The 25,558-nt window shown below is 46.2% G+C and overlaps 1 protein-coding gene across 2 annotated transcripts; it reads left to right on the top strand.

Annotated features, from left to right (window-relative positions):
* Positions 1 to 25,557, top strand: LOC106562715 (lamin-L(III)). Of its 2 annotated transcripts, XM_014127705.2 has the most exons (12): positions 1 to 510; positions 9,381 to 9,537; positions 10,022 to 10,147; positions 10,858 to 11,028; positions 15,269 to 15,394; positions 17,301 to 17,521; positions 20,779 to 21,001; positions 21,941 to 22,048; positions 22,235 to 22,351; positions 23,019 to 23,123; positions 23,424 to 23,495; positions 24,500 to 25,557. In XM_014127705.2, the coding sequence occupies exons 1-11, from the start codon at positions 146 to 148 to the stop codon at positions 23,460 to 23,462; spliced, it is 1,758 nt and encodes a 585-aa protein (XP_013983180.1). In that variant the 5' UTR covers positions 1 to 145; the 3' UTR covers positions 23,463 to 23,495; positions 24,500 to 25,557. The 2 variants fall into 2 exon arrangements, with proteins under 2 accessions (XP_013983180.1, XP_013983179.1); XM_014127704.2 differs by lacking the exon at positions 23,424 to 23,495 and having other exon boundaries at positions 2 to 510.
* Position 25,558: the final 1 nt, after the last annotated feature.

Here is a 25,558-nt window from a genome sequence, read left to right as displayed (position 1 = left end):
GAGTAACGTTATTGTGTATTCTACGTAATGACGCAGTTGCGTGACAACGTCATTTAGCAACTTTTAGCAACAAATCAACCTGCCTCTAGCAATTTACCCTGAAAATTAGTTGGCAACACTGCATGCAGTCACATGAGAACGCACCATGGCTTCAGTTACCTCAACCAGTCGCTCAACTCGCTCCTCCGGACGAAGCGGCGCCGGCCCGTCCAGCACCAGCCCAACCCGGCTCTCCCGAAGCCAGGAGAAAGAGGAGCTTAGCCACCTGAACGACCGCCTGGCCGCCTACATAGAGCGGGTCCGCCAGCTGGAGAATGACAAGTCCTCAATGCTGCTTCTCCTGGAGGAGAAAGAGGAGTCCACGACCCGGGAGACGGCCAACGTTCGGCGGCTGTACGAGACCGAGTTGGCCGACGCGAGGAAGAGCTTGGACGTGCTGGCTAACGATAGGGCCCGGCTGCAGATAGAGATGGGTCATCTTTCTGAAGAGCATAACAAACTACAAGCCAGGTAACGTTAGATATGATAACATACAAACCAATCTATGTATCTATGTTTGTCCTGTGCATTCACGCTGTTGTCATTGATTGTTGAGATCCACCGTTTTTTATAAAAATAGCATAAAGTGTTAGTTTGCAATTAGGCCTAAATTGTTGAAGTAAAAAGTTTATATTTTGGGATAGGGTACGATAGTTGAACTAAGCTAATGATGCATTTCTAAGTTAAATTCTACAAAAATCAATGTGTAGCCTTTGTTTATTATTGATAATCGCAAATTCTCATTTTTAATAATAATAATTAGGTGGGTGCTTATATTTTTCCTATTTCACCCATATATAACTGTGTATTATACACGTGTGAATTGTTCATGTGTTTTTTGCATATCCCAACTCCCCTTAGACTCCCTTTGAGATTGGGGTTCCCCATTTATGATAATATAATGTTTGTCTTTGCACGACATGATCTACAGATAGTAAGGCATATCCATGATTACCTTTGAGGAAGAGACCTCAGAGAGATTTGGTTTGTCATCTTTCTTTCCTAATAAGAAGCATGAGAATATCCTCCTGTTATTATTATCCTTCTGCTATGTCTTGGTTTAATAACCACAATATCATAATAGTAGCCTAATATCAATAGAACCATATGCCATGTATTAACATCCACATTAAAAGTAACAATTAAATTATACCCAGAATAAAAAACAATCTCTAATCCCTCCCTTCAGGAAGTGAAGCATATAAGCACTTGACTACTGTCATCTCTATTATATCCTAACAGGAACCATAGTAACCATCAGACTTCTGTCATCTCTATTCTATCCTACCAGGAACCATAGTAACCACCAGACTTCTGTCATCTCTATTCTATCCTACCAGGAACCATAGTAACCACCAGACTTCTGTCATCTCTATTCTATCCTACCAGGAACCATAGTAACCACCAGACTTCTGTCATCTCTATTCTATCCTACCAGGAACCATAGTAACCACCAGACTTCTGTCATCTCTATTCTATCCTACCAGGAACCATAGTAACCACCAGACTTCTGTCATCTCTATTCTATCCTACCAGGAACCATAGTAACCACCAGACTTCTGTCATCTCTATTCTATCCTACCAGGAACCATAGTAACCACCAGACTTCTGTCATCTCTATTCTATCCTACCAGGAACCATAGTAACCACCAGACTTCTGTCATCTCTATTCTATCCTACCAGGAACCATAGTAACCACCAGACTTCTGTCATCTCTATTCTATCCTACCAGGAACCATAGTAACCACCAGACTTCTGTCATCTCTATTCTATCCTACCAGGAACCATAGTAACCACCAGACTTCTGTCATCTCTATTCTATCCTACCAGGAACCATAGTAACCACCAGACTTCTGTCATCTCTATTCTATCCTACCAGGAACCATAGTAACCACCAGACTTCTGTCATCTCTATTCTATCCTACCAGGAACCATAGTAACCACCAGACTTCTGTCATCTCTATTCTATCCTACCAGGAACCATAGTAACCACCAGACTTCTGTCATCTCTATTCTATCCTACCAGGAACCATAGTAACCACCAGACTTCTGTCATCTCTATTCTATCCTACCAGGAACCATAGTAACCACCAGACTTCTGTCATCTCTATTCTATCCTACCAGGAACCATAGTAACCACCAGACTTCTGTCATCTCTATTCTATCCTACCAGGAACCATAGTAACCACCAGACTTCTGTCAACTCTATTCTATCCTACCAGGAACCATAGTAACCACCAGACTTCTGTCATCTCTATTCTATCCTACCAGGAACCATAGTAACCACCAGACTTCTGTCATCTCTATTCTATCCTACCAGGAACCATAGTAACCACCAGACTTCTGTCATCTCTATTCTATCCTACCAGGAACCATAGTAACCACCAGACTTCTGTCATCTCTATTCTATCCTACCAGGAACCATAGTAACCACCAGACTTCTGTCATCTCTATTCTATCCTACCAGGAACCATAGTAACCACCAGACTTCTGTCATCTCTATTCTATCCTACCAGGAACCATAGTAACCACCAGACTTCTGTCATCTCTATCCTACCCTACAAGTAACCATAGCAACCACCTGTCTTCTGTCATCTCTTTTCCTCCCACCAGGTGTTTGTGTAGTAATAATGGCAAAGAGTCGGAGCTAAGGTTTAAAGGGCGACTGAACTCAGTGATTCCCCTTGTCTTTCTGTTGCTCATTTAAAGGCTCAGTGCAGTCAAATGGGATTTTCCTGAGTTTTATATACATTTTCACACTGAGGTTGGACTAATACTGTGAATTTGTGAAAATGATAATGCACTTTTAGTGTACCGTAATTTCCGGACTATTAAACGCACCTGAATATAAGCCACACCCAATAAGCCGCACATGTCTATAAGCCGCAGGTGCCTACCGGTACATTGAAACAAATGAACTTTACACAGGCTTTAACGAAACACGGCTTGTAACAAAAAATAAAAAATTAGCAGTAAGCTTTAGTTGTCTTTTTGCACTGAGTCAATTCCTCACGCTGCTGTTTCCAACGTCTTATCATCGACTCATTAAGACCAAGCTCCCGTGCAGCAGCTCTATTTCCTTTTCCAACAGCCAGATCAATCGCCTTCAACTTGAAAGCTGCATCATATGCATTTCTCCGTGTCTTTGCCATGATGAGGGTGACAAAATGACTACCGTAATCAGAATGATGGGAAGTTTGAGAGCGCTCGATTTAATCTAAACAGTAAACAAAAAAGTTGTTTGACCTTAACCCATTCGGCAATTTCATTGGTCTAATGAAAGCTTCATGCCGCCAAAAAACTGAGCATGTCACAGAATGTGTTTTTTTTTTTTTTTGGAAAAAAAATTGAAAGCGGGAAAAATCTATATATTAGTCGCGTCATTGTTAAGCGTCCCACCCTAGTCAACAGCCAGTGGAATCGCGTCGCGCGAAATACAAAACCTCATAAATGCTATAACTTCACCGTTTTATAGATACACCTCTCCTGAATTGAACCACGTTGTCCGATTTCAAAAAGGCTTTACAGCAAAAACAAAACATTAGATTATGTTAGGAGAGTACCCAGCCAGAAATAATCACACTGCCATTTTCAAAGCAACTAGCATGCATCACAAATACCCAGCTAAATGCAGCACTAACCTTTGACAATCTTCATCAGATAAAGTTCATATTTATATATAAAAACAGCATTTTACATCGGCGCATGACGTTCAGAAAATATTTTCCCTCAAATGCTTCCGGTGAATTAGCGCTACAATTTACAAAATTACTATTCAAAAACATTGTTAAAATTTAATATTGTCATTCAAAGAATTATAGATTAACATCTCGTGAATGCAAACGCATTGCCAGATTTAAAAATAACTTTACTGGGAAATCACACTTTGCAATAAACGACGTGGTATGCTCAGAAAAATAGGCTAGGCGATACATGTTAGCGCCATCTTGGAACCATCAACCATCAAAAATACTATTGTAAATATTCCCTTACCTTTGATTATCTTAATCAGAAGGCACTTCCAGGGATCCCAGGTCCACAACAAATGTAGTTTTGTTCGAAAAAGTTAATAATTTATGTCCCAATAGTTCCTTCTTGTTAGCACATTCCGAAGGCTACTCATAATGTACGAGGCGCGCTGCACTTGTCATCACGAATGTGCAAAAAATATATATTTACGTTCGTTCAAACATGTCAAACGTTGTATAACATAAATCTTTAGGGCCTTTTTCAACCAGAGCTTCAATAATATTCAAGGCGGACGATTGCATTGTCTTACTAAACGTTTCGAAAGGGGAGGGTAGCCAGGGGCGCCCGCGTCATAATGGTAATGGCCCTCCCCCTGTGACCAACTTCCAAAGCCTCTCTTTGGGTCAGTTTCTACCATAGAAGACTCAAACCACTTTGTAAAGACTGGTGACATCTAGTGGAAGCCTTAGGAAGTGCTAAATGATTAATAAGCCCCTGTGTGTTTCAATGGCAAAAGTTATTCCACACATCAGATTTCCATTTCCTGTTAGGATTTGTCTCAGGGTTTTGACTGCCATATGAGTTCTGTTATACTCAGACACCATTCAAACAGTTTTAGAAACTTTAGAGTGTTTTCTATCCAAATCTACTAATTATATGCATATTCTAGTTACTGGGCAGGAGTAGTAACCATATTAAATCGGGTACGTTTTTTTATCCGGCCGTGCAAATACTGCCCGCCGCGAGATTCAAAGCCTGGGAAAAAATTTGCGGCTTATAGTCCGGAATTTACGGTAAAAGTTGTTTGAAAGACCGCCTGAAATTTCAGCCTGTTTTGGTGGGATGAGGTTTTTGGCCTTCCATGGTTACATCACCATGCTGTGAATTAGTTAATAGACCAATCAGAAAGAGTTCCAAGCCTCTCTGCCAATAACAGATAGTTGTCAATTTTCCCCTCCCCATTCAGACCACTCTGACAGTCCTAGCAAAATTCTTGCTTGAGAAATTACTCTTTGCTAAGAAGCTATTTTAGATATCTTTTTTTTTCTGTTTTCAAATAAAATGTTCACAGTAAGGTACTTAATTGTTACCCAGAAATGTTGGATATTGAGGTGAAAAAGGCACCCTTGGACTTACATTTTTTTAAAGAAAAATTTGATTTCAAGACTGAAATATATTTTTTCTTAAAATAAGGTCCAAGGGAGCAGTTTTTCTCTATGAAATAATTTCTCTCTTTTTCATTTGTTGCTTTTGAGACACTATAGCAACAACGGAGCCACTAGCTTACCACTTCCCCAAATTAGTCACAATTGATCTAAGATGAATCAAGAAATCTGTAGTTAATTTTGACGTTTTTGCCGAGGACATTTTTGTTGTGCAATTTTACATCCTAGCTAGGTGTTTGGTGCAGTATTTCTCAAGTTCAAAAATGTGCATGAAAACTAGCAGTGCAATGCAGAAGAATATCCAGTCTGCTGCTGCTCACACAGAGCTATTTATTTGGTATTTTATTTAGATCCCCATTTAACTGTTGCAAAAGCAGCAGCTACTCTTCCTGGGGTCCACACAAAACATGAAACATGACATCATACAGAACATGAATAAACAACAGCTGCACAGGACTGATTCGTTCCAACCTTAATCAGCAAGCTGGCAAACGATTGTAAATGAAGCATAAGCTACACGCTGTTTAACAGAGGCCAAAATCACTAGCAGGCTAAGTTCCATCTGTGTCTGTCAATGAAGCTAGCTAGCAGGCACATTGAGCAGGAAAGCCACGTTAGATAAATCAGCCTATCAAATCACTGGCAGGTATGTGCTTCGGTGCCGTTATGTTTTTTCAACTTTCTCTCTATTAGTATGCGTCTTTCTGGCACTGTTTTATAGTGAATCATGTAAAGTGGCAGGTAGCCTAGTGGTTAGAGCGTTGGACTAGTAACCGAAAGGTTGCAAGATTGAATCCCCGACCTGACAAGGTAAAAAAATCTGTCGTTCTGCCCCTGAACAAGGCAGTTAACTCACTGTTCCTAGGACATAATTGAAAATAAGAATTTGTTCTTAACTTCTTATGGATGGTGGCAGTATTGAGTAGCTTGGATGACTGACGTGCCCAGAGTAAACTGCCTGCTACTCACTCCCAGAAACTAAGATATGCATATTATTAGTAGATTTGGATAGAAAACACGCTGAAGTTTCTAAAACTGTTTGAATGATGATGTGGGATGAGGGTTTGGCACCCTTGGACCTACCTTCAGGCTCTGATCAGGCCCTACACCCAAACAAGGGCACTGCGTTCATCCACCTCTGGCCTGCTGGCCCCCCTACCTCTGCGGAAGCACAGTTCCTGTTCAGCCCAGTCAAAACTGTTCACTGCTCTGGCACCCCAATGGTGGAACAAGCTCCCTCACGACGCCAGGACAGCGGAGTCAATCACCACCTTCCGTAGACACCTGAAACCCCACCTCTTTAAGGAATACCTGGGATAGGATATAGTAATCCTTCTAACCCCCCCCCCAAAAAAAAAGATATAGTTGTAAAGTGGTTGTTCCACTGGATATCATTAGGTGAATGTACCAATTTGTAAGTCGCTCTGGATAAGAGCGTCTGCTAAATGACGTAAATGTCTGTGAGTGTAACAGAACTCATATGGCAGGCAAAAACCTGAGAAAAAATCCAGACAGGAAGTGGTCTGTAGGACTTCAATTAATTCCCTACCCAAACTACAGTGTCTGTGGGGTCATTTTGCACTTCCTAAGGCTAAACCTAGATGTCAACAGTCTTTAGAACCTTGTTTAAGGCTTCTACTGTAAAGTGGGGATGAATAAGAGCTACTGGAGTCAGAACACTGCCAGCAGGGCATGAGCCTCAGGTATGCGCGCTCCCGTGAGAGGAACCTCAGTTCCATTGCATTTCTGAAGACAAAGGATTTCTCCGGTTGAAACTTTATTGCGGATTTACAATTAAAAACATCCTAAAGATTGATTCTATACATCGTTTGACATGTTTCTACGAACTGTAATGGAAATTTGAGTTTTCATCTGACATGCGCGTCCTGAATTTGGATTTGTGAACTGAAGGCACGAACAAAAAGGAGGTATTTGGACATAAAGGATGGACTTTATCGAACAAAACAAACATTTATTGTGGACCTGGGATTCCTGGGAGTGCATTCTGATGAAGATCATCAAAGGTAAGTGAATATTTATAACGCTATTTCTGACTATTGTTGACTCCTACATGGCGGATATTGTTTGGCATGTTTTTGTGTCTGAGCGCTGTACTCAGATTATTGCTTTTTCGGTAAAGCTTTTTTTGAAATCTGACACAGTGGTTGCATTAAGGAGAAGTTTATCTAAAGTTCCATGTATAACACTTATATTTTCATGAACATTTATGAGTATATCTGTAAATTGATGTGGCTCTCTGCAAAATCACCGGATGTTTTTGGAGGCAAAAGATTACTGAACATAACGAGCCAATGTAAACTGAGATTGTTTTTATATAAATATGAACTTTATCGAACAAAACATGCATGTATTGTGTAACATGAAGTCATATGAGTGTCATCTGATGAAGATCATCAAAGGTTAGTGATTAATTTCCCCTCTATTTCTGTTTTTTGTGGGATCATTTCTTTGGCTGGAAAATGGCTGTGTTTTTGTGTGTGTAGGCGCTGACCTAACATAATCATATGGTTTGCTTTTGCCGTAAAGCCTTTTTGAAATCAGACACTGGCAGGATTAACAAGAAGCAAAGCTTTAAAATGGTGTATAATACTTGTTTGTTTGAGGAATTTTAATTGAGAATTTTGTTGTTTTGAATTTGCCACCCCTGCACTTTCACTGGCTGTCATCATATCGATCCCGCTAACGGGATTCAAGCCGTAAGAAGTTTTAACTGACTTGCCTAGTTAAATCAAATAAAAATAACAAAGAAAGTCATGGCAGGATACAAGATGCTTGCTAATGGGTTCAGAATTTTGGAATGTTGACAAGTGGCAGTTGGGATACAAGTGCACGCATCATCTCCAGTCAATTCTCAGACTGTGCTTGACTTGGGCAAGAGGTCAACTGCTTGAGTTCCTGCACCTCAAATAGAATATTAGCTCAAAAGCATTATGGAGTTCCTGCACCTAAATATAAACAGTACCGGCACCCTAAAGGAGTAGGCTACCGGCACCTATTTCAGTCCAAGTCAACCACTAGGCAAACTAGTGATCCCTATCAAACACCATAGCAAGTGGCCACTTCATAAAGGGCTTCTGGGCCAAGTTTTCTTTCAACATAATGATCAAGGGCATTTTGCATGGCCCGGTGCCCCCGGGTAGGCAGAGTTTGCTCATTTTAGACCATTCCATTGGTCCTTAATGTGAAATCTCCACCCACCCGGGGCATCGGCTCCTGGGGCCATGCAAAACGAACTCCACCATTTGGCAATGTGTTGTCTTATGTAAACAAGTCCGAGGTGCTGGGTAATGTGGTGCTGGGTAATGTGGGCAGGTCTGTCTACGCTCTATCTAATCATACCAAAGAACACAATCAGCACAGCTGCTTCTTGGTGCATGACAATTTGCCATAGGCGCTACAATTCCTTTATAGTAGGCATGATCGAAATCAAAGCCCAACCCCAAATAAGTCGTGACGAACTCGTTAGACAAATATCACACTATTTTGTTTTGGAATAATACTGACTTTATGGCCAAAATTATCATACTTACACTTTTTTGTCAATTTTTACACTGGAATACATGTTTGACTAATGCCACATTTTAACCAGATAAGTTGGTTCTTGCATTCAGTTGCGCTTTAACTTCAGTCATGTTCAAAAAACAACGCTAGGATGGATAGTAGACAATGCATCACATACTCTAGGTGCAATACACATGAAGGCCACTAGATGGGGACCTAGTCCCACTAATAGGTAGTCCGTGTAACACCATAGTAGGCTAACCTGAATTTTGTAGTCATGAAAGGTTGCTAGTTTGAATCCCGAGCTGACTAAATGAAAAATATGGCGATCTGCCCTTGAGCAAAGCACTTAACCCAAAATGCTCTTGTAAGTCACTCTGGATAAAAGCGTCTGCTAAATTACTCAAATTTAAATGTGATCTCTTTTTCCTCCCACCAGGAACAATGGAAGCCATATCTTCTCGTCTCTTGTCATCTCTCTTCACTCCTTCCAGGAAGCATACTAACCTTCCTGACCTCTCACTTCTTTCTATCACTTTTGCCTCCTTCCTGGAACCATGGTAACCACCTGTCTTTTCTCATCTCTCCTCCTTCTAGGAACCATAGTAACCACCTGTCTTCTCTCATCTCTCCTCCTTCCAGGAACCATAGTAACCACCTGTCCTCTCTTTTTCATCCTACCAGGAACCAGAAGAAGGAAGCAGAGTGTAACATGGCCATGGGTCAGTGGAGGAACTTGGAGGCGGTTCTCAACTCTAAAGACGCAGAGCTGGCCAATCAACTGGCAGATAACAGAAGACAGGCGGATGACGTCACTGACCTACAGGCCCAGGTGGCCAATGTAAGGACTAGACTGCCATCTATAGGCCTTCTAGTGAGGTTAATTTAATGTTTTGTTTAAAGTTAAATACAATTAAACCAACACCACATACAGATGTTTTTGCAGCATTTTGACAGTGTTATGCATCAGGTTCTGTGTCAGGTGTGAACGCAGCTCTGAGAAGGAGTGGGTGACAACGCAAAAGGCATTAAACAGCATCAGACAAAACAAAGTATATTCTGCCTAGAGATGCGCTGATTCAACCTTTTGATTCTCCTGTTATAATTTTTTTTTAAATAGTCTAAAGCTAACTAGTTTGGCTAGCCATAGGTTTAAGCTGGTACTAGTGTAGGGTGGCTAACATTAGCTTGCGAGCATCAACTGAGAAGATGCTTATGGGCTGTTATGAGACGTGGCTAGGTAATTTATGAGGGGGGTTGCTTCATTTTGGCTAAATGTTAAGTCCTTGAATGCAAAATGGGATCTCTTTGACTCCTTGTCTCAGTTGGAGTGTGGGCTGGCGGAGACTAAGACCCAGCTGAACTCTGAGATGTTGAGGAGGGTGGACCTGGAGAACCAGGTGCAGACGCTACGGGAACAGCTGGAGTTCCAGAGACACATCGGCGAACAGGTAACACACACACTTGACAAACACACAACCGGACACACACACACACACTGCAGTAACTGCTGCATAAAAAAGACATCACATGTGGCCCACTATTACCACAGAAGCGACACAGTCAGATTGGTCGGTTGTTGAAGTGGGTAACTATTGACAAATACTAATAATAGTAAGATATCAAACTCATTGTTGTCTCTGCCTGTCTTTCTATGAGGTGTGGGGTATCCACAGCATGCAGGAGGGAAGGGGTTAATGAAGTGGCTAGGGGTAGGAGGGTGAGAAGAAATGGTTAGGAGCTGGGGATTGAAATGGAATGTGGCCCATGTCGTTTTCTCCATGTTGAGTGGTGGTGGGTAGGTTCTGGGAGAGGACTTGGGGTTAGAATGTAATGTGGCCCATGTCGTTTTCTCCATGTTGAGTCGTGGTGGTGGTGGGTAGGTTCTGGGAGAGGACTAGGGGTTAGAATGTAATGTGGCCCATGTCGTTTTCTCCATGTTGAGTGGTGGTGGGTAGGTTCTGGGAGAGGACTTGGGGTTAGAATGGAATGTGACCCATGTCGTTTTCTCCATGTTGAGTCGTGGTGGTGGTGGGTAGGTTCTGGGAGAGGACTAGGGGTTAGAATGGAATGTGACCCATGTTGTCTTCCTGCGGTAGGCGTGTGTGTCTGTTCATGTCGGTGTGTGTGTGTGTGTGTGTGTGTGTGTGTGTGTGTGTAGGAGGTCAGGGAGATCCGGAGCAGACACGAGAGTCGCCTGGTGGAGGTGGATTCTGGGAGACAGAAAGAATTTGAGAGTAAGTTGGCCGAGGCCATGCAGCAGCTACGGCAGGAGCATGACGGACAAATCCAGCAGTATAAAGAGGATCTGGAGAAGAATTTCAATGCCAAGGTACTCGCTCTCTTTCTCTCTCTCCCTCCTTCTCTGCCTCCCTACCTCTTTCTTTTTTAAATATATACTGCTCCAAAAAATAAAGGGAACACTAAAATAACACATCCTAGATCTGAATGAATGAAATAATCTTTTCTTTACATAGTTGAATGTGCTGACAACAAAATCACACAAAAATAATCAATGGAAATCCAATTTATCAACCCATGGAGGTCTGGATTTGGAGTCACACAAAATTAAAGTGGAAAACCACACTACAGGCTGATCCAACTTTGATGTAATGTCCTTAAAACAAGTCAAAATGAGGCTCAGTAGTGTGTGTGTGGCCTCCATCTGCCTGTATGACCTCCCTTCAACGCCTGGGCATGCTCCTGATGAGGTGGCGGATGGTCTCCTGAGGGATCTCCTCCCAGACCTGGACTAAAGCATCCGCCAACTCCTGGACAGTCTGTGGTGCGACGTGGCGTTGGTGGATGGAGCGAGACATGATGTCCCAATGTGCTCAATTGGATTCAGGTCTGGGGAACGGGCGGGCCAGTCCATAGCATCAATGCCTTCCTCTTGCAGGAACTGCTGACACACTCCAGCCACATGAGGTCTAGCATTGTCTTGCATTAGGAGGAACCCAGGGCCAACCGCACCAGCATATGGTCTCACAAGGGGTCTGAGGATCTCATCTCGGTACCTAATGGCAGTCAGGCTACCTCTGGCGAGCACATGGAGGGCTGTGCGGCCCCATAAAGAAATACCACCCCACACCATGACTGACCCACCGCCAAACCGGTCATGCTGGAGGATGTTGCAGGCAGCAGAACATTCTCCACGGCGTCTCCAGACTCTGTCACATGTGCTCAGTGTGAACCTGCTTTCATCTGTGAAGAGCACAGGGCGCCAGTGGCGAATTTGCCAATCTTGGTGTTCTCTGGCAAATGCCAAACGTCCTGCATGGTGTTGGGCTGTAAGCACAACCCCCACCTGTGGACGGCGGGCCCTCATACCACCCTCATGGAGTCTGTTTCTGACCGTTTGAGCAGACGCATGCACATTTGTGGCCTGCTGGAGGTCATTTTGCAGGGCTCTGGCAGTGCTCCTCCTGCTCCTCCTTGCACAAAGGCGGAGGTAGCGGTCCTGCTGCTGGGTTGTTGCCCTCCTACGGCCTCCTCCACGTCTCCTGATGTACTGGCCTGTCTCCTGGTAGCGCCTCCATGCTCTGGACACTACGCTGACAGACACAGCAAACCTTCTTGCCACAGCTCGCATTGATGTGCCATCCTGGATGAGCTGCACTTCCTGAGCCACTTGTGTGGGTTGTAGACTCCGTCTCATGCTACCACTACAGTGAAAGCACCGCCAGCATTCAAGTGACCAAAACATCAACCAGGAAGCATAGGAACTGAGAAGTGGTCTGTGGTCACCACCTGCAGAACCACTCCTTTATTGGGGGTGTCTTGCTAATTGCCTATAATTTCCACCTGTTGTCTATTCCATTTGCACAACAGCATGTGAAATGTATTGTCAATTAGTGTTGCTTCCTAAGTGGACAGTTTGATTTCACAGAAGTGTGATTGACTTGGAGTTACATTGTGTTGTTTAAGTGTTCCCTTTATTTTTTTGAGCAGTCTATAATATATTTTCCCCTAGCCCTACCTCCCCTAATTGGAGTAAACTAATGGACAACAGCAGTTAGGCTTTTACTTCCAGCTTATTGTTTTTGGGTTAAGTGCTTTGCTCAAGGGCAGATGGTTTTAGTCCCACCCAGCTATCCTCAACCCCTCCCATCTATCTCTGAAGACCATCCAGTTTTGATTTCTATATGCCATATATTTCTCAACTATGCTGTGATGTTTAACAAAGTTCTGAACCTATGTACATTTTACATACACAGTATATGTTAGATTATGTTGAGGTTTGTATGTACAGTACCAGCCAAAAGTTTGGACAAACCTACTCATTCAAGGTTTTTTCTTTATTTGTACTATTTTCTACATTGTAGGATAATAGTGAAGACATCAAAACTATGAAATAACACACATGGAATTATGTAGTAACCAGAAAAGTGTTAAACAAATCAAAATATATTTTAGATTCTTCAAAGTCGATACCTTTTGCCTTGATGACAGCTTTGCACACTCTTGGCATTCTCTCAACCAGCTTCACCTAGAATACTTTTTCAACAGTCTTGAAGGCGTTCCCACATGCTGAGCACTTGTTGGCTACTTTTCCTTCAGTCTGCGGTCCAACTCATCCCAAACCATCTCAATTTGGTTGAGGTTGGGGAATTGTGGAGGCCAAGTCATCTGATGCACACTCCATCACTCTCCTTGGTCAAATAGCTCTTACACAGCCTGGAGGTGTGTTGGGTCATTGTCCTGTTGAAAAACAAATGATATTCCCACTAAGCACAAACCAGATGGGATGGCGTATCGTTGCAGAATGCTGTGGTAGCCATGCTGGTTATGTGTGTCTTGAATTCTAAATAAATCAGTGTCACCAGAAAAGCACCATAACACCACCTCCTCCATGCTTCACGGTGGGAACCACACATGCGGAAATCATCCGCTTACCTACTCTGCGGCGGTTGGAACCCAAAATCTCAAATTTGGACTCCTCAGGCCAAAGGACAGATTTCCACCGGTCTAATGTCCATTGCTCGTGTTTCTTGGCCCAAGCAAGTCTCTCTTATTATTGGTGTCCTTTTAGTAGTGGTTTCTTTGCAGCAATTCAACCATGAAGGCCTGATTCACACAGTCTCCTCTGAACAGTCGATGTTGAGATGTCTGTTTCTTGAACTCTGAAGCATTTATTTGGACTGCAGTCTGAGGTGCAGTTAACTCTAATGGACATCCTCTGCAGCAGAGGTAACTCTGGGTCTTCTTTTCCTGTGGCGGTCCTCATCATAGCGCTTGATGGTTTTTGTGACTGCACTTGAAGAAACTTTCGAAGTTCTTTAAATTTTCCTCATTGACTGACATTCATGTCTTAAAGTAATGATGGACTGTCATTTCTCTTAGCTTATTTGAGCTGTTTTTGCCATAATATGGTCTTACCAAATAGGGCTATCTTCTGTATACCACCCCTACCTTGTCACAACACAACTGATTGGCTCAAACGCATTAAGAAGGAAATAAATTCCAGTATTGAACTTTTAACAAGGCACACCTGTTAATTGAAATGCATTCCTGGTGACTACCTCATGAAGCTGGTCCCGAGTGGCACAGAAGTCTAAGGCACTACATCGTTATGCTAGAGGAATCACTACAGACCTGGGTTCGATCCCGGGCTGTATCACAACCAGCCGTGATCGGGAGACCCATAGGGCGGTGCACAATTGGCCCAGCGTCGTCTGGGTTAGGGGAGGGTTTGGCCAGGGGGGCTTTACAAGTAGGCCGTCATTGTAAATAAGAATTTGTTCTCAACTGACTTGCCTAGTTAACATTTTTTAAAGCTGGTTGAGAGAATGCCAAGTGTGTGCAAAGCTGTCATCAAGCCAAAAGGTGGCTACATTGAAGAATCTCAAATATAAAATATATTCTGATTTAACACTTTTTTAATTTATTTTTTTGTTACTACATGCTTCCATATGTGTTATTTCATTGTTTTGATGTCTTCACTGTTATTCTACAATGTAGAAAATATAAAAAAAGAAAGAAAAACCCTTGAATGAGTAGGAGTGTCCAAACGTTTGACTGGCACTGTGTCTGTGTTGCTGGTGTATAACTGTATGTATGTTTCTCAGAGAGAGCTGTGTGTCAGGGAGTCGCTATGTGTGTCGTGCACACTGTTAGAGCAGGAGTGCATGATGACGGAAGAGAAAAGAGGAGTGAGAAAGATGACAGTGCAGATTAGGGAGAGCTTTGTCCAGCTGATAAAGGTATTCTCACCAGTCCAGCCCGTGTTGGGTAGAAGTGTCCTCATACTGTAGCCAATAGCAAACACTTGAGGTACACCTTATTTGGTTTGCTCTGTAAAATGGAACCAACTGAGTTGTCCCAAAAGTGCAAACCTAGTCCACCATATGTACTGGTCAAATGAAGTTCACCTCAAGTATTCAACATATATGCAGTTGACTCTGGTATGTTAGGTACCTCTACTCATGAAGTTATGTAAATCTGTAAATCCAAATGTGTTTATTTATTTATAAAAAATAAAAAAATTCAAACATATAATGCAGCTCGGTCTCATGTCAAAACATATGACATTAACACATTGCTTTTCCTTTGGTGTGGGTGTGTTTTGACAGCTGGAGAACGCCCATCAGACGGCGCTGAAGAGTAGTAACTTTGCCTCGTCCACCAGAGAGGAGCTGTCTGGCACCAAGCTCCGCATCGAGACCCTCTCCTCACAACTCAATCACTTCCAAAAACAGGTATGTGTGTAGGGTAAGGTTGCCCATAGATGCTGATCTTGGGTCAGTTTAGCATTTTCCCCACTAATGGTTATGCTTAGGATTGGGGAAGTGAAGCTGATCCTAGATCTGTAGCTAGGGAACTCTTCACCCCGGAGGTGTGTGAGTGACATTCCAGAAACGGGTACCTACCAGGCTGCTGCTAGGGCTTTACTATAGTACAGGAACATTTGACTGGTTACAGACTGAAAAACAACAGACTAGAGATATAATAAGGCTTTTGATGTTGGACATCACTATGTACAGTTGTGGCCAAAAGCTTTGAGAATGACACAAATATAAATTTTCAGTCTGCTGCCTCAGTTTGTATGATGGCAATTTGCATATACTCCAGAATGTTATGAAGAGTGATCAGATGAATGCAATTAATTGCAAAGTCCCTCTTTGCCATGCAAATGAACTGAATCCCCAAAAAACATTTCCTCTGCATTTCAGCCCTGCCACAAAAGGACCAGCTGACGACATGTCAATGATTCTCTTGTTAACACAGGTGTGAGTGTTGACGAGGACAAGGCTGGAGATCACTCTGTCATGCTGATTGAGTTTGAATAACAGACTGGAAGCTTCAAAAGGAGGGTGGTGTTTGGAATCATTGTTCTTCCTCTGTCAACCATGGTTAACTGCAAGGAAACACGTGCCGTCATCATTGCTTTGCACAAAAAGGGCTTCACAGGCAAGAATATTGCTGCCAGTAAGATTGCACCTAAATCATCCATTTATCGGATCATCAAGAACTTCAAGGAGAGCGGTTCAATTGTTGTGAAGAAGGCTTCAGGGCGCCCAAGAAAGTCCAGCAAGCGCCAGGACCGTCTCCTAAAGTTGATTCAGCTGCGGGATCGGGGCACCACCAGTACAGAGCTTGCTCAGGAATGGCAGCAGGCAGGTGTGAGTACATCTGCACGCACAGTGAGGCGAAGACTTTTGGAGGATGGCCTAGTGTCAAGAAGGGCAGCAAAGAAGCCACTTCTCTCCAGGAAAACATCAGGGACAGACTAATATTCTGCAAAAGGTACAGGGATTGGACTGCTGAGGACTGGGGTAAAGTCATTTTCTCTGATGAATCCCCTTTCCAATTGTTTGGAGCATCCGGAGAAGACAAGGTGAGCGCTACCATCAGTCCTGTGTCATGCCAACAGTAAAGCATTCTGAGACCATTCATGTGTGGGGTTGCTTCTCAGCCAAGGGAGTGGGCTCACTCACAATTCTGCCTAAGAACGCAGGCATGAATAAAGAATGGTACCAACACATCCTCCGAGAGCAGCTTCTCCCAACCATCCAGGAACAGTTTGGTGGCGAACAATGCCTTTTCCAGCATGATGGAGCACCTTGCCATAAGGCAAAAGTGATAACTAAATGGTTCGGGGAACAAAACGTCAATATTTTGGGTCCATGGCTTGTTAACTCCCATTGAGAACATGTGGTCAATCCTCAAGAGGCGGGTGGACAAACTCCGAGCATTGATTATGCAAGAATGGACTCCCATCAGTCAGGATGTGGCCCAGAAGTTAATTGACAGCATGCCAGGGCGGATTGCAGAGGTCTTGAAAAAGAAGGGTCAGCACTGCAAATATTGACTCTTTGCATCAACTTCATGTAGTTGTCAATAAAAGCCTTTGACACTTATGAAATGCTTGTAATTATACTTCAGTATTCCATAGTAACATCTGACAAAAATATCTAAAGACACTGAAGCAGCAAACTTTGTGGAAATTACTATTTGTGTCATTCTCAACTTTTGACCACAACTATGTTGACTGGAGTCAGGGAGTCTGAAAGTTGTCTGTGTGGATGACTTTCTCACAACCCCTATTTCTCTCTGATTCTTCTCTCTCTGTCTCCGCCCCTCCCCCTCCATATCTCCCCTCAGAACGGGGCCTTAGAGGGGCGTGTGCGGGAGCTGGAGCGGACCCTGGACCGGGAGCGCGAGGTGTGGCAGCAGCGACTGAGCCACAAGGACGAGGAGATGTCGGCCATGCGGGCCGAGATGCAGAGCCAGCTGGAGGAATACGAGCAGCTGCTGGATGTCAAGCTGGCACTGGACATGGAGATCAACGCCTACCGCAAGATGCTGGAGGGAGAGGAGCAGAGGTGAGGGGGGGGTGGGGTGGGTGGAGAGACTGGTGGGGGGGGGGTGGCGAGAGACTGGTGGTGGTGGGGGAGGGGTGGCGAGAGACTGGTGGGGGGGGTGGCGAGAGACTGGTGGTGGTGGGGGGGGTGGCGAGACTGGGGGGTGGCGAGAGACTGGTGGGGGGGGGTGGCGAGAGACTGGTGGGGGGGGTGGCGAGAGACTGGTGGTGGTGGGGGGGGGTGGCGAGAGACTGGTGGTGGTGGGGGAGGGGCGGCGAGAGACTGGTGGTGGTGGGGGAGGGGCGGCGAGAGACTGGTGGTGGTGGGGGGGCGGCGAGAGACTGGTGGTGGGGGGGGAGGGGTGGCGAGAGACTGGTGGTGGTGGGGGGGTGGCGAGAGACTGGTGGTGGGGGGGGTGGCGAGAGACTGGTGGTGTGGCGAGAGACTGGTGGTGGTGGGGGAGGGGTGGCGAGAGACTGGTGGGGGGGGTGGCGAGAGACTGGTGGTGGTGGTGGTGGGGGGGTGGCGAGAGACTGGTGGTGGTGGGGGGGTGGCGAGAGACTGGTGGTGGTGGCGAGAGACTGGTGGTGGTGGGGGGGGTGGCGAGAGACTGGTGGGGGGGGTGGCGAGAGACTGGTGGTGGTGGGGGGGGTGGCGAGAGACTGGTGGGGGGGGTGGCGAGAGACTGGTAGTGGTGGGGGGGTGGCAAGACTGGGGGGGTGGCGAGAGACTGGTGGGGGGGGTGGCGAGAGACTGGTGGTGGGGGGGTGGCGAGAGACTGGTGGTGGGGGGGGGGTGGCGAGACTGGGGGTGTGGCGAGAGACTGGTGGGGGGGGTGGCGAGAGACTGGTGGGGGGGGTGGCGAGAGACTGGTGGTGGTGGGGGAGGGGTGGCGAGAGACTGGTGGGGGGGGTGGCGAGAGACTGGTGGTGGTGGGGGGGTGGCGAGACTGGGGGGGTGGCGAGAGACTGGTGGTGGTGGGGGGGTGGCGAGAGACTGGTGGGGGGGCGGCGGCGAGAGACTGGTGGGGGGGTGGCGAGAGACTGGTGGTGGGGGGGTGGCGAGACGGGGGGGTGGCGAGAGACTGGTGGGGGGGCGGCGGCGAGAGACTGGTGGGGGGGTGGCGAGAGACTGGTGGTGGTGGGGGGGTGGCGAGACTGGGGGGGTAGCGAGAGACTGGTGGGGGGGCGGCGGCGGCGAGAGACTGGTGGGGGGGTGGCGAGAGACTGGTGGTGGTGGGGGGGTGGCGAGAGACTGGTGGTGGTGGGGGGGGTGGCGAGAGACTGGTGGTGGGGGGGTGGCGAGAGACTGGTGGTGGTGGTGGGGGGTGGCGAGACTGGGGGGGTGGCGAGAGACTGGTGGTGGTGGTGGGGGGGGTGGCGAGAGACTGGTGGTGGTGGGGGGGGTGGCGAGAGACTGGTGGGGGGCGCCTGCGAGAGCCCGATTGGGGGGGTGGCGAGAGACTGGGGGGTGGCGAGAGACTGGTGGGGGGGCGGCGGCGAGAGACTGGTGGGGGGGGTGGCGAGAGACTGGTGGTGGTGGGGGGGGTGGCGAGAGACTGGTGGTGGCGGTGGTGGTGGGGGGGTGGCGAGAGACTGGTGGTGGTGGCGCCAGACTGGTGGTGGGGGGGTGGCGAGAGACTGGTGGTGGGGGGGGTGGCGAGAGACTGGTGGTGGTGGGGGGGTGGCGAGAGACTGGTGGTGGTGGTGGTGGGGGGTGGCGAGAGACTGGGGGGGGGTGGCGGCGAGAGACTGGTGGTGGTGGGTGGCGAGAGACTGGTGGTGGTGGGGGGTGGCGAGAGACTGGTGGTGGTGGTGGTGGGGGGTGGCGAGAGACTGGGGGGGGTGGCGAGAGACTGGTGGTGGGGGGTGGCGAGAGACTGGTGGCGGTGGTGGTGGGGGGGTGGCGAGAGACTGGTGGGGGTGACGAGAGACTGGAGGGAGAGGAGGTGAGGTGAGGGGGGGTGGAGAGAGACTGGAGGTGAGGGGGGGTAGAGAGACTGGAGGTAGAGGAGGTGAGGGGGGGTAGAGAGACTGGAGGTAGAGGAGGTGAGGGGGGGTGGAGAGAGACTGGAGGGAGAGGAGGTGAGGGGGGGTGGAGAGAGACTGGAGGGAGAGGAGGTGAGGGGGGTGGAGAGAGACTGGAGGGAGAGGAGGTGAGGGGGATGGAGAGAGACTGGAGGGAGAGGAGGTGAGGGGGGTGGAGAGAGACTGGAGGGAGAGGAGGTGAGGGGGGGTGGAGAGAGACCGGAGGGAGAGGAGGTGAGGGGGGTGGAGAGAGACTGGAGGGAGAGGAGGTGAGGGGGGTGGAGAGAGGAGGTGAGGGGGGTGGAGAGAGGAGGTGAGGGGGGTGGAGAGAGGAGGTGAGGGGGGTGGAGAGAGGAGGTGAGGGGGGGTGGCGAGAGAGTGAGGGAGAGGAGGTGAGGGGGGTAGAGAGAGAGTGAGGGAGAGGAGAGCAGGTGAGGGGAAATGGAGACATTAGTGAGGGTACAGTTTGCAAGCAGGTGCGTGCCTTCACACGCATACAAACGTACTTACACCTCAGACCTGGTCAAATACTTTTTGAAATGATGAATTCTAGTAAAGCAAATCTATTCTGAATTATTCAAATCTTTGGGGTCAACCTTAATTTGAACCCAGGTCTGACACACACACACACACACACACACACACACACACACACACACACACACACACACACACACGGTTACAAGGTCCTTTCAGCAAACATAAAAAGCTAAGAGGACCAAGACACTCATCATATAATTGGTTAAAAAGCCTTTATTTAAACTGGCCTTCATCACGGAATAACAATGATAAGCAGTCTTCTTTTGAACAAACCATCTTCTACTTAACCCTGACTGAAGAGGGAGTGGTTACAGAATAGTCATTGGTGGACACAGCATAGTAAATGGCATTTCCATTCTAGTCATTTAGCAGAGCTCTTATCCAGAGTGACTTACAGTAGTGAGTGCTGTGGGAATCGAACCCACAACCCTGGTGTTGCATGTGCCATGCTCTACCATCTGAGCCACACGGCAGTAGGCAATATAAATTCAAAATTGTGATGTAGATATATTATCAAAAATGCAAATTAAGGTTAGAAGTATTAGAAAAGACAAAGTAGTCCTGGTCTTGAATAGGAGGGGTACATTTAGTGAGAACAAGGGGAGTCACAGAAAACGGGTCACTAGATGGCAGCAAAGATGGAGCACAGTAGATAAAACAGAGAAACCAGGGTTTCCCAAACATCTTCCTGACGTTGTTCTGTGTTCCCAGACTCCACCTCTCCCCGAGCCCCTCCCAGCATGGGGCCGTGGCACGCACGCACGCACAGGGCACCCGCCGAGTTGTCCGCGGGAAGAAACGCAAGAACGAAGGTGGCACGGGGTCCTCGCCAGCCTACAAGGTCTCGCAGCACGCCAAGGCCCACAGTCACATGATGGTGTCGGAGATAGACCTGAAGGGGAACTACGTCAAGCTGAAGAACAACTCTGAGGAGGTACCTACCTACCACCCACTCTGACCAATTAAAGATGGAATCCGCAGTAGGGGGAAACTGTGCCACTGGCCGCCCCACCAGCATTGTTATTGTTGTTGCTGAGCTGAGGAGTGTCGTGTAGCATGGTAATAAAATGCAGTACATATTGTGTTTTTCTATCGTGCGTGTGATGATGTCAGAGATGGAAATAAGTGTTGGTAATTTCTTTGTTGTAATATCACAAAAGGACAAGGCAGTTTGACCATTAATAAGGATTCAATCTTGAAGTACCTACCGCCTCGCTTTGACCAATCAGACATTGTTGAGAGAATCTGAAGCTCTACGTCTCTACTTAGTGCACTACTTTGAGTCTAAAGTCACCCAGGCCACTGGTTAACCAGTAGAGTCTCTAAAGTCACCCAGGACACTGGTTAACCAGTAGAGTCTCTAAAGTCACCCAGGACACTGGTTAACCAGTAGAGTCTCTAAAGTCACCCAGGACACTGGTTAACCAGTAGAGTCTCTAAAGTCACTCAGGCCACTGGTTAACCAGTAGAGTACTAGATGAGGTATAGGGTGTCATTGAGACAGTCTCTTTAAGTCTAGTGTTTTGTGTTTACTAACCTGTGTTTTGTGCTATTGCAATGCAAATGTATCCTGACAACGATTCCAGTCTCTGAAACTGTGTGAAAGATCTGGGTTGTGTTCAGTAGGGCGACGCGTTTTTAAACCGGAGGTGCTACTTGAACTTGTCCAATTTAGAAAAGAGACCATTGTTTTCCATTGCAAAACACTTTGCTCCAGTATGCCCGGCTGAACGTGCTGCTGTCCCCAATCTGAATTTCATCTGGGTCGTATTCATTAGAGCTCACCGTTATAAACGTTTTGCAGCAGAACAAGCAGTCCTTATTGGACATGCCTAATGAATACGACCCGGCTGTTTTTTTCCTGCTGTTCCAGGAGCAGCCACTAGAGGGCTGGGTGGTGAGGAGGAGTAACCTGGACTCTCCTGAACTGTTCTTCCAGATCCCCCCTTCCTACATACTGGCTGGGGGCAACACCCTCACTGTGAGTACACGCATGCACCTAATACACACACACACACGCGCGCGCATATGTACGTATTTGGGGAAACTAACCAGGCCTCCATATACAATGGTCCTCATCTCCAAAAATGATTAGTAAAACTAAAATAACATTTAAAACATGCATTGTTGCCAGCTGACCGTGTGGGACTGTGATTGTGTGTGTCAGATCTGGGGTTCGGAGGCAGGCGTAGAGGCCTCTCCAGGTGACCTGGTCATGAAGAACCAGAGGAACTGGGGTCCGGTCAACAACGTGATTGTCACCCTACTGAACCCAGATGAAGAGGTGACCACTACTTACTGGCCACCACGACCCAGTCTACTGGCCCAATCTACTTAATACATTTCTATATTTTTGTGCACCGGGGGAAATCAAGTTCATTTCATTCATATCCTTGTACACGGGTGAATATAGTTAATTTCATTTCTATCCTTGTGCACTTCTCTAATAGCCATCTTGCAAAGATCTTTAAGCTCCTAAGCTCGCAGAGATGTCTGTTGCATTTCAGGTTGTCTTCATTGCAGCTGTGTTGCGTAGATGGATCTGGGGCCATATGTATCAAACCTCTCAGCCTTTTACATCACAATGAATAAGATGACATGGACAGGGGGGACCTGATCCTAGATCAGCACTCCTACTCTGAGACACTTGATATCTCACAAGACCTGAAGAAGTGTTTTGTGTCTCACGAACCACACAAATTATGATGTAAGCACCCTGCAAATAAGATGAAGTGGAATGCAACCATTAGTGTAAGGAATTTGCAGCAGGGTGAAGTTTCCTCTAGGTTTAGATCTAGGATCAGTTTCCCTCCACCACTTAAAATCTTAACCATTAGTGGGGAAAATGTAAAACTGACTCAAAATCAGCGACTAGGGGGACACCTCACCCTACTCCAATCGGCTCAGCTGTGAGTGGATGTTTGATGTTGATTGGCTGTCATCATCACTAGGAGACTGCAGAGCTGCGTGTGCAGGAGAGAGGAGAGGAAGACTCCGATGTGGAGGTTGATGAAGAGTTTACGGAAGGGAGTGATGTTCACTACCTCAGGAGACAGGTAAACACACACACACACACACACACACACACACACACACACACACCCCAGGAGACGTATAAATCCACACTGATCTGTCCATACATGCATGCATACATACATGCATACATACATGCATGCATACATGCCTCAGAAAACCTCTAAACACACACGCTGCTCCTCAGCAGACAGGTAAATGCTGTACCCAGGCCTGTACCCAGGCCTGTACCCAGGCCTGTACCCAGGCCTGTACCCAGGCCTGTACCCAGGGGAAACTGATCAGTACTGTGTTTTTGATCTCCATTCCCCCTGATGGAAAAGCCCAAGAGAAGGAAAAGGAAGTGCTGTCTGGTGTTGTGAACAGCCTGTCTCATGACACACAGACCGCTGGAGGTGAGGAGGTGACTGCCTACAGCGTGGCTGTTGACTCCCTGGATTTGTCCCAAATCGCCCCCTGTTCCCTATATAGTGCACTATAAAGAATAGGGTGCCATTTGGGTTGAAGCCCCTGCTTGTCTAATCCCTACTACAGCTCTTGTTAACGCTCCATAACCTAACCTGTAGGGTGCCATATGTAAATCCCATATGGCATTCTATTCCCTATATAGGGCACTTGTTATGGCTTTTGTGGGGTCCAGCATTCTAAATAGCCATTTCATTTGGACACAAATGCAGGTACTGGAGGTTCCAACTCATTTCCCATTTATCCAGAAATCCAATCAATACGTGTGAGTTCTTGATTGCAATGATCTTCACAAATGTACTACACACAATGGCTCTTTCACACAGTTCACAGGATTGGGTAATGAAGACATTCCTTGTATTCCAGGTATTTTGAACAAAGCTGCTGATGATGGCAAAGTTATCTTAAAAAATGACACTAAATTGATCATGAAATGAAAAGATGCCAAACAAAATGACATGGTTGAAAAAACTCTGCTTGGCTTCTATCAGCCTATTCCAATTACTGACTGGCACCATACACATTTCTAATACATAATCCATTATCATTTCAAAATGGTTCAAAATGGTTCTTAAAGCACTACTTTTGAACAGAGCCTGTGGGCTTAAGTACGGCCTAGGGTGCATCCAAAATGAAGTGGCCTGCAACACTTCATTGCAAATGGCTGCTGTTCCTCCCTTGTGATGACATCACTTGCTCAGCTTGCTGTGTGTTCGTCACCCCTGCATGAACCATGCTTGCTGTGTGTTCGTCACCCCTGCATGAACCATGCTTGCTGTGTGCTGGCCAACTCACGCACACATTGAGTCTAATTGTTTGTGTGAGTGATCATTGCTGTACTAATTGTATGTTTGAGTGTGTGCACGAGGCATGTGGCAAGAGGCTGAGCGTGTATTTCTTCACTGACATTGAGGCTGTGTTCTATGTTTTCCAGGCGCCAGGGGGAACAAACGAGAGTTGCTCCGTTATGTAACTCCACCCTCCTCCTTTCACAATTCTGACCTGAGAATGCTGCATCTGACCCGGGATATCCCGGGAAAACCACTGGAAAGGCTACAATGACATCCTATTCCCTACATAGTGTGTTACTTTGCCATGAACCACAGTGTGGCCACTGCACAGGGAAATGGGTGTCATTTGACACTGGCCATGTCACCAATGGTATTATGTGCCCTGTGGGAGCTTGATGGTGATTTGGGAGCACTGCTACACAAATGTGTGTGATTTCAATGCAGATTTTTCCTAAACTAATGCAAGAGTTTGGTTGGTTGTATAGTTGCCTGTACCTGGAAAAATAATGGGTAGCCCTTTAAAATTGCAGATCTGTTTGTGCTGTCTAGTCAACTCCTATGGTCATTTGTCTAAACAGCACAGACAGATCTGGGACCAGGCTTGTATTCTTTAAGCAGCGACATGGCATTTCCTGCTATTCTGGCGTTCGTAACACGTCTCTCCTCCCGCTTGCTGTGAGCGACATTCATATGCCCCTTACAGTCTTTAAATGCGACATCATTCAATTGTCAAAGTTTTTAAGAAAATGTTTCATTTGTTATACTGTGTGAATATGCCTTGTGTCCTGACTGTTTAAAATCCTGGTTGGGAAAATGACAAAGATTGTTAAGCTTGTATGGTATTACAGTATGTTAGTGCTATAACTAACTGTAAGATGAATGTTTTCTGGTATTTTATCCCTTTAACCTGCAGCACTTTTTGCCATTGAGATAGAGGAGTTATACACTGAATATATCCATAGTACAATGTGGACATTTTTCATGTTTATTCTGAAGTATGTGGACAGGATGGTTTGACAGGTACTTTGGTGGCTTTGCAATATTGTTTCTCTTTATTTTCTGAAACTTAGTTGTTTTTCTAAATAGAAAGAAAATAAACTTTAACATCCTCTAAACGTCCGATTGACTTGTGAAGAAACTCAATGTTGGCTTGTCCTTATGCACCAGAATACTTCTGATTTCAATAAAGATTTTTCCTTAAC

This window comes from Salmo salar, chromosome ssa11 (genome assembly GCF_905237065.1).
Source record: "Salmo salar chromosome ssa11, Ssal_v3.1, whole genome shotgun sequence".
Lineage (NCBI taxonomy): Eukaryota > Metazoa > Chordata > Actinopteri > Salmoniformes > Salmonidae > Salmo > Salmo salar.
The sequence above is the reverse complement of the archived record's forward strand: the minus strand, read 5'-3'. Positions and strand labels throughout refer to the sequence as shown.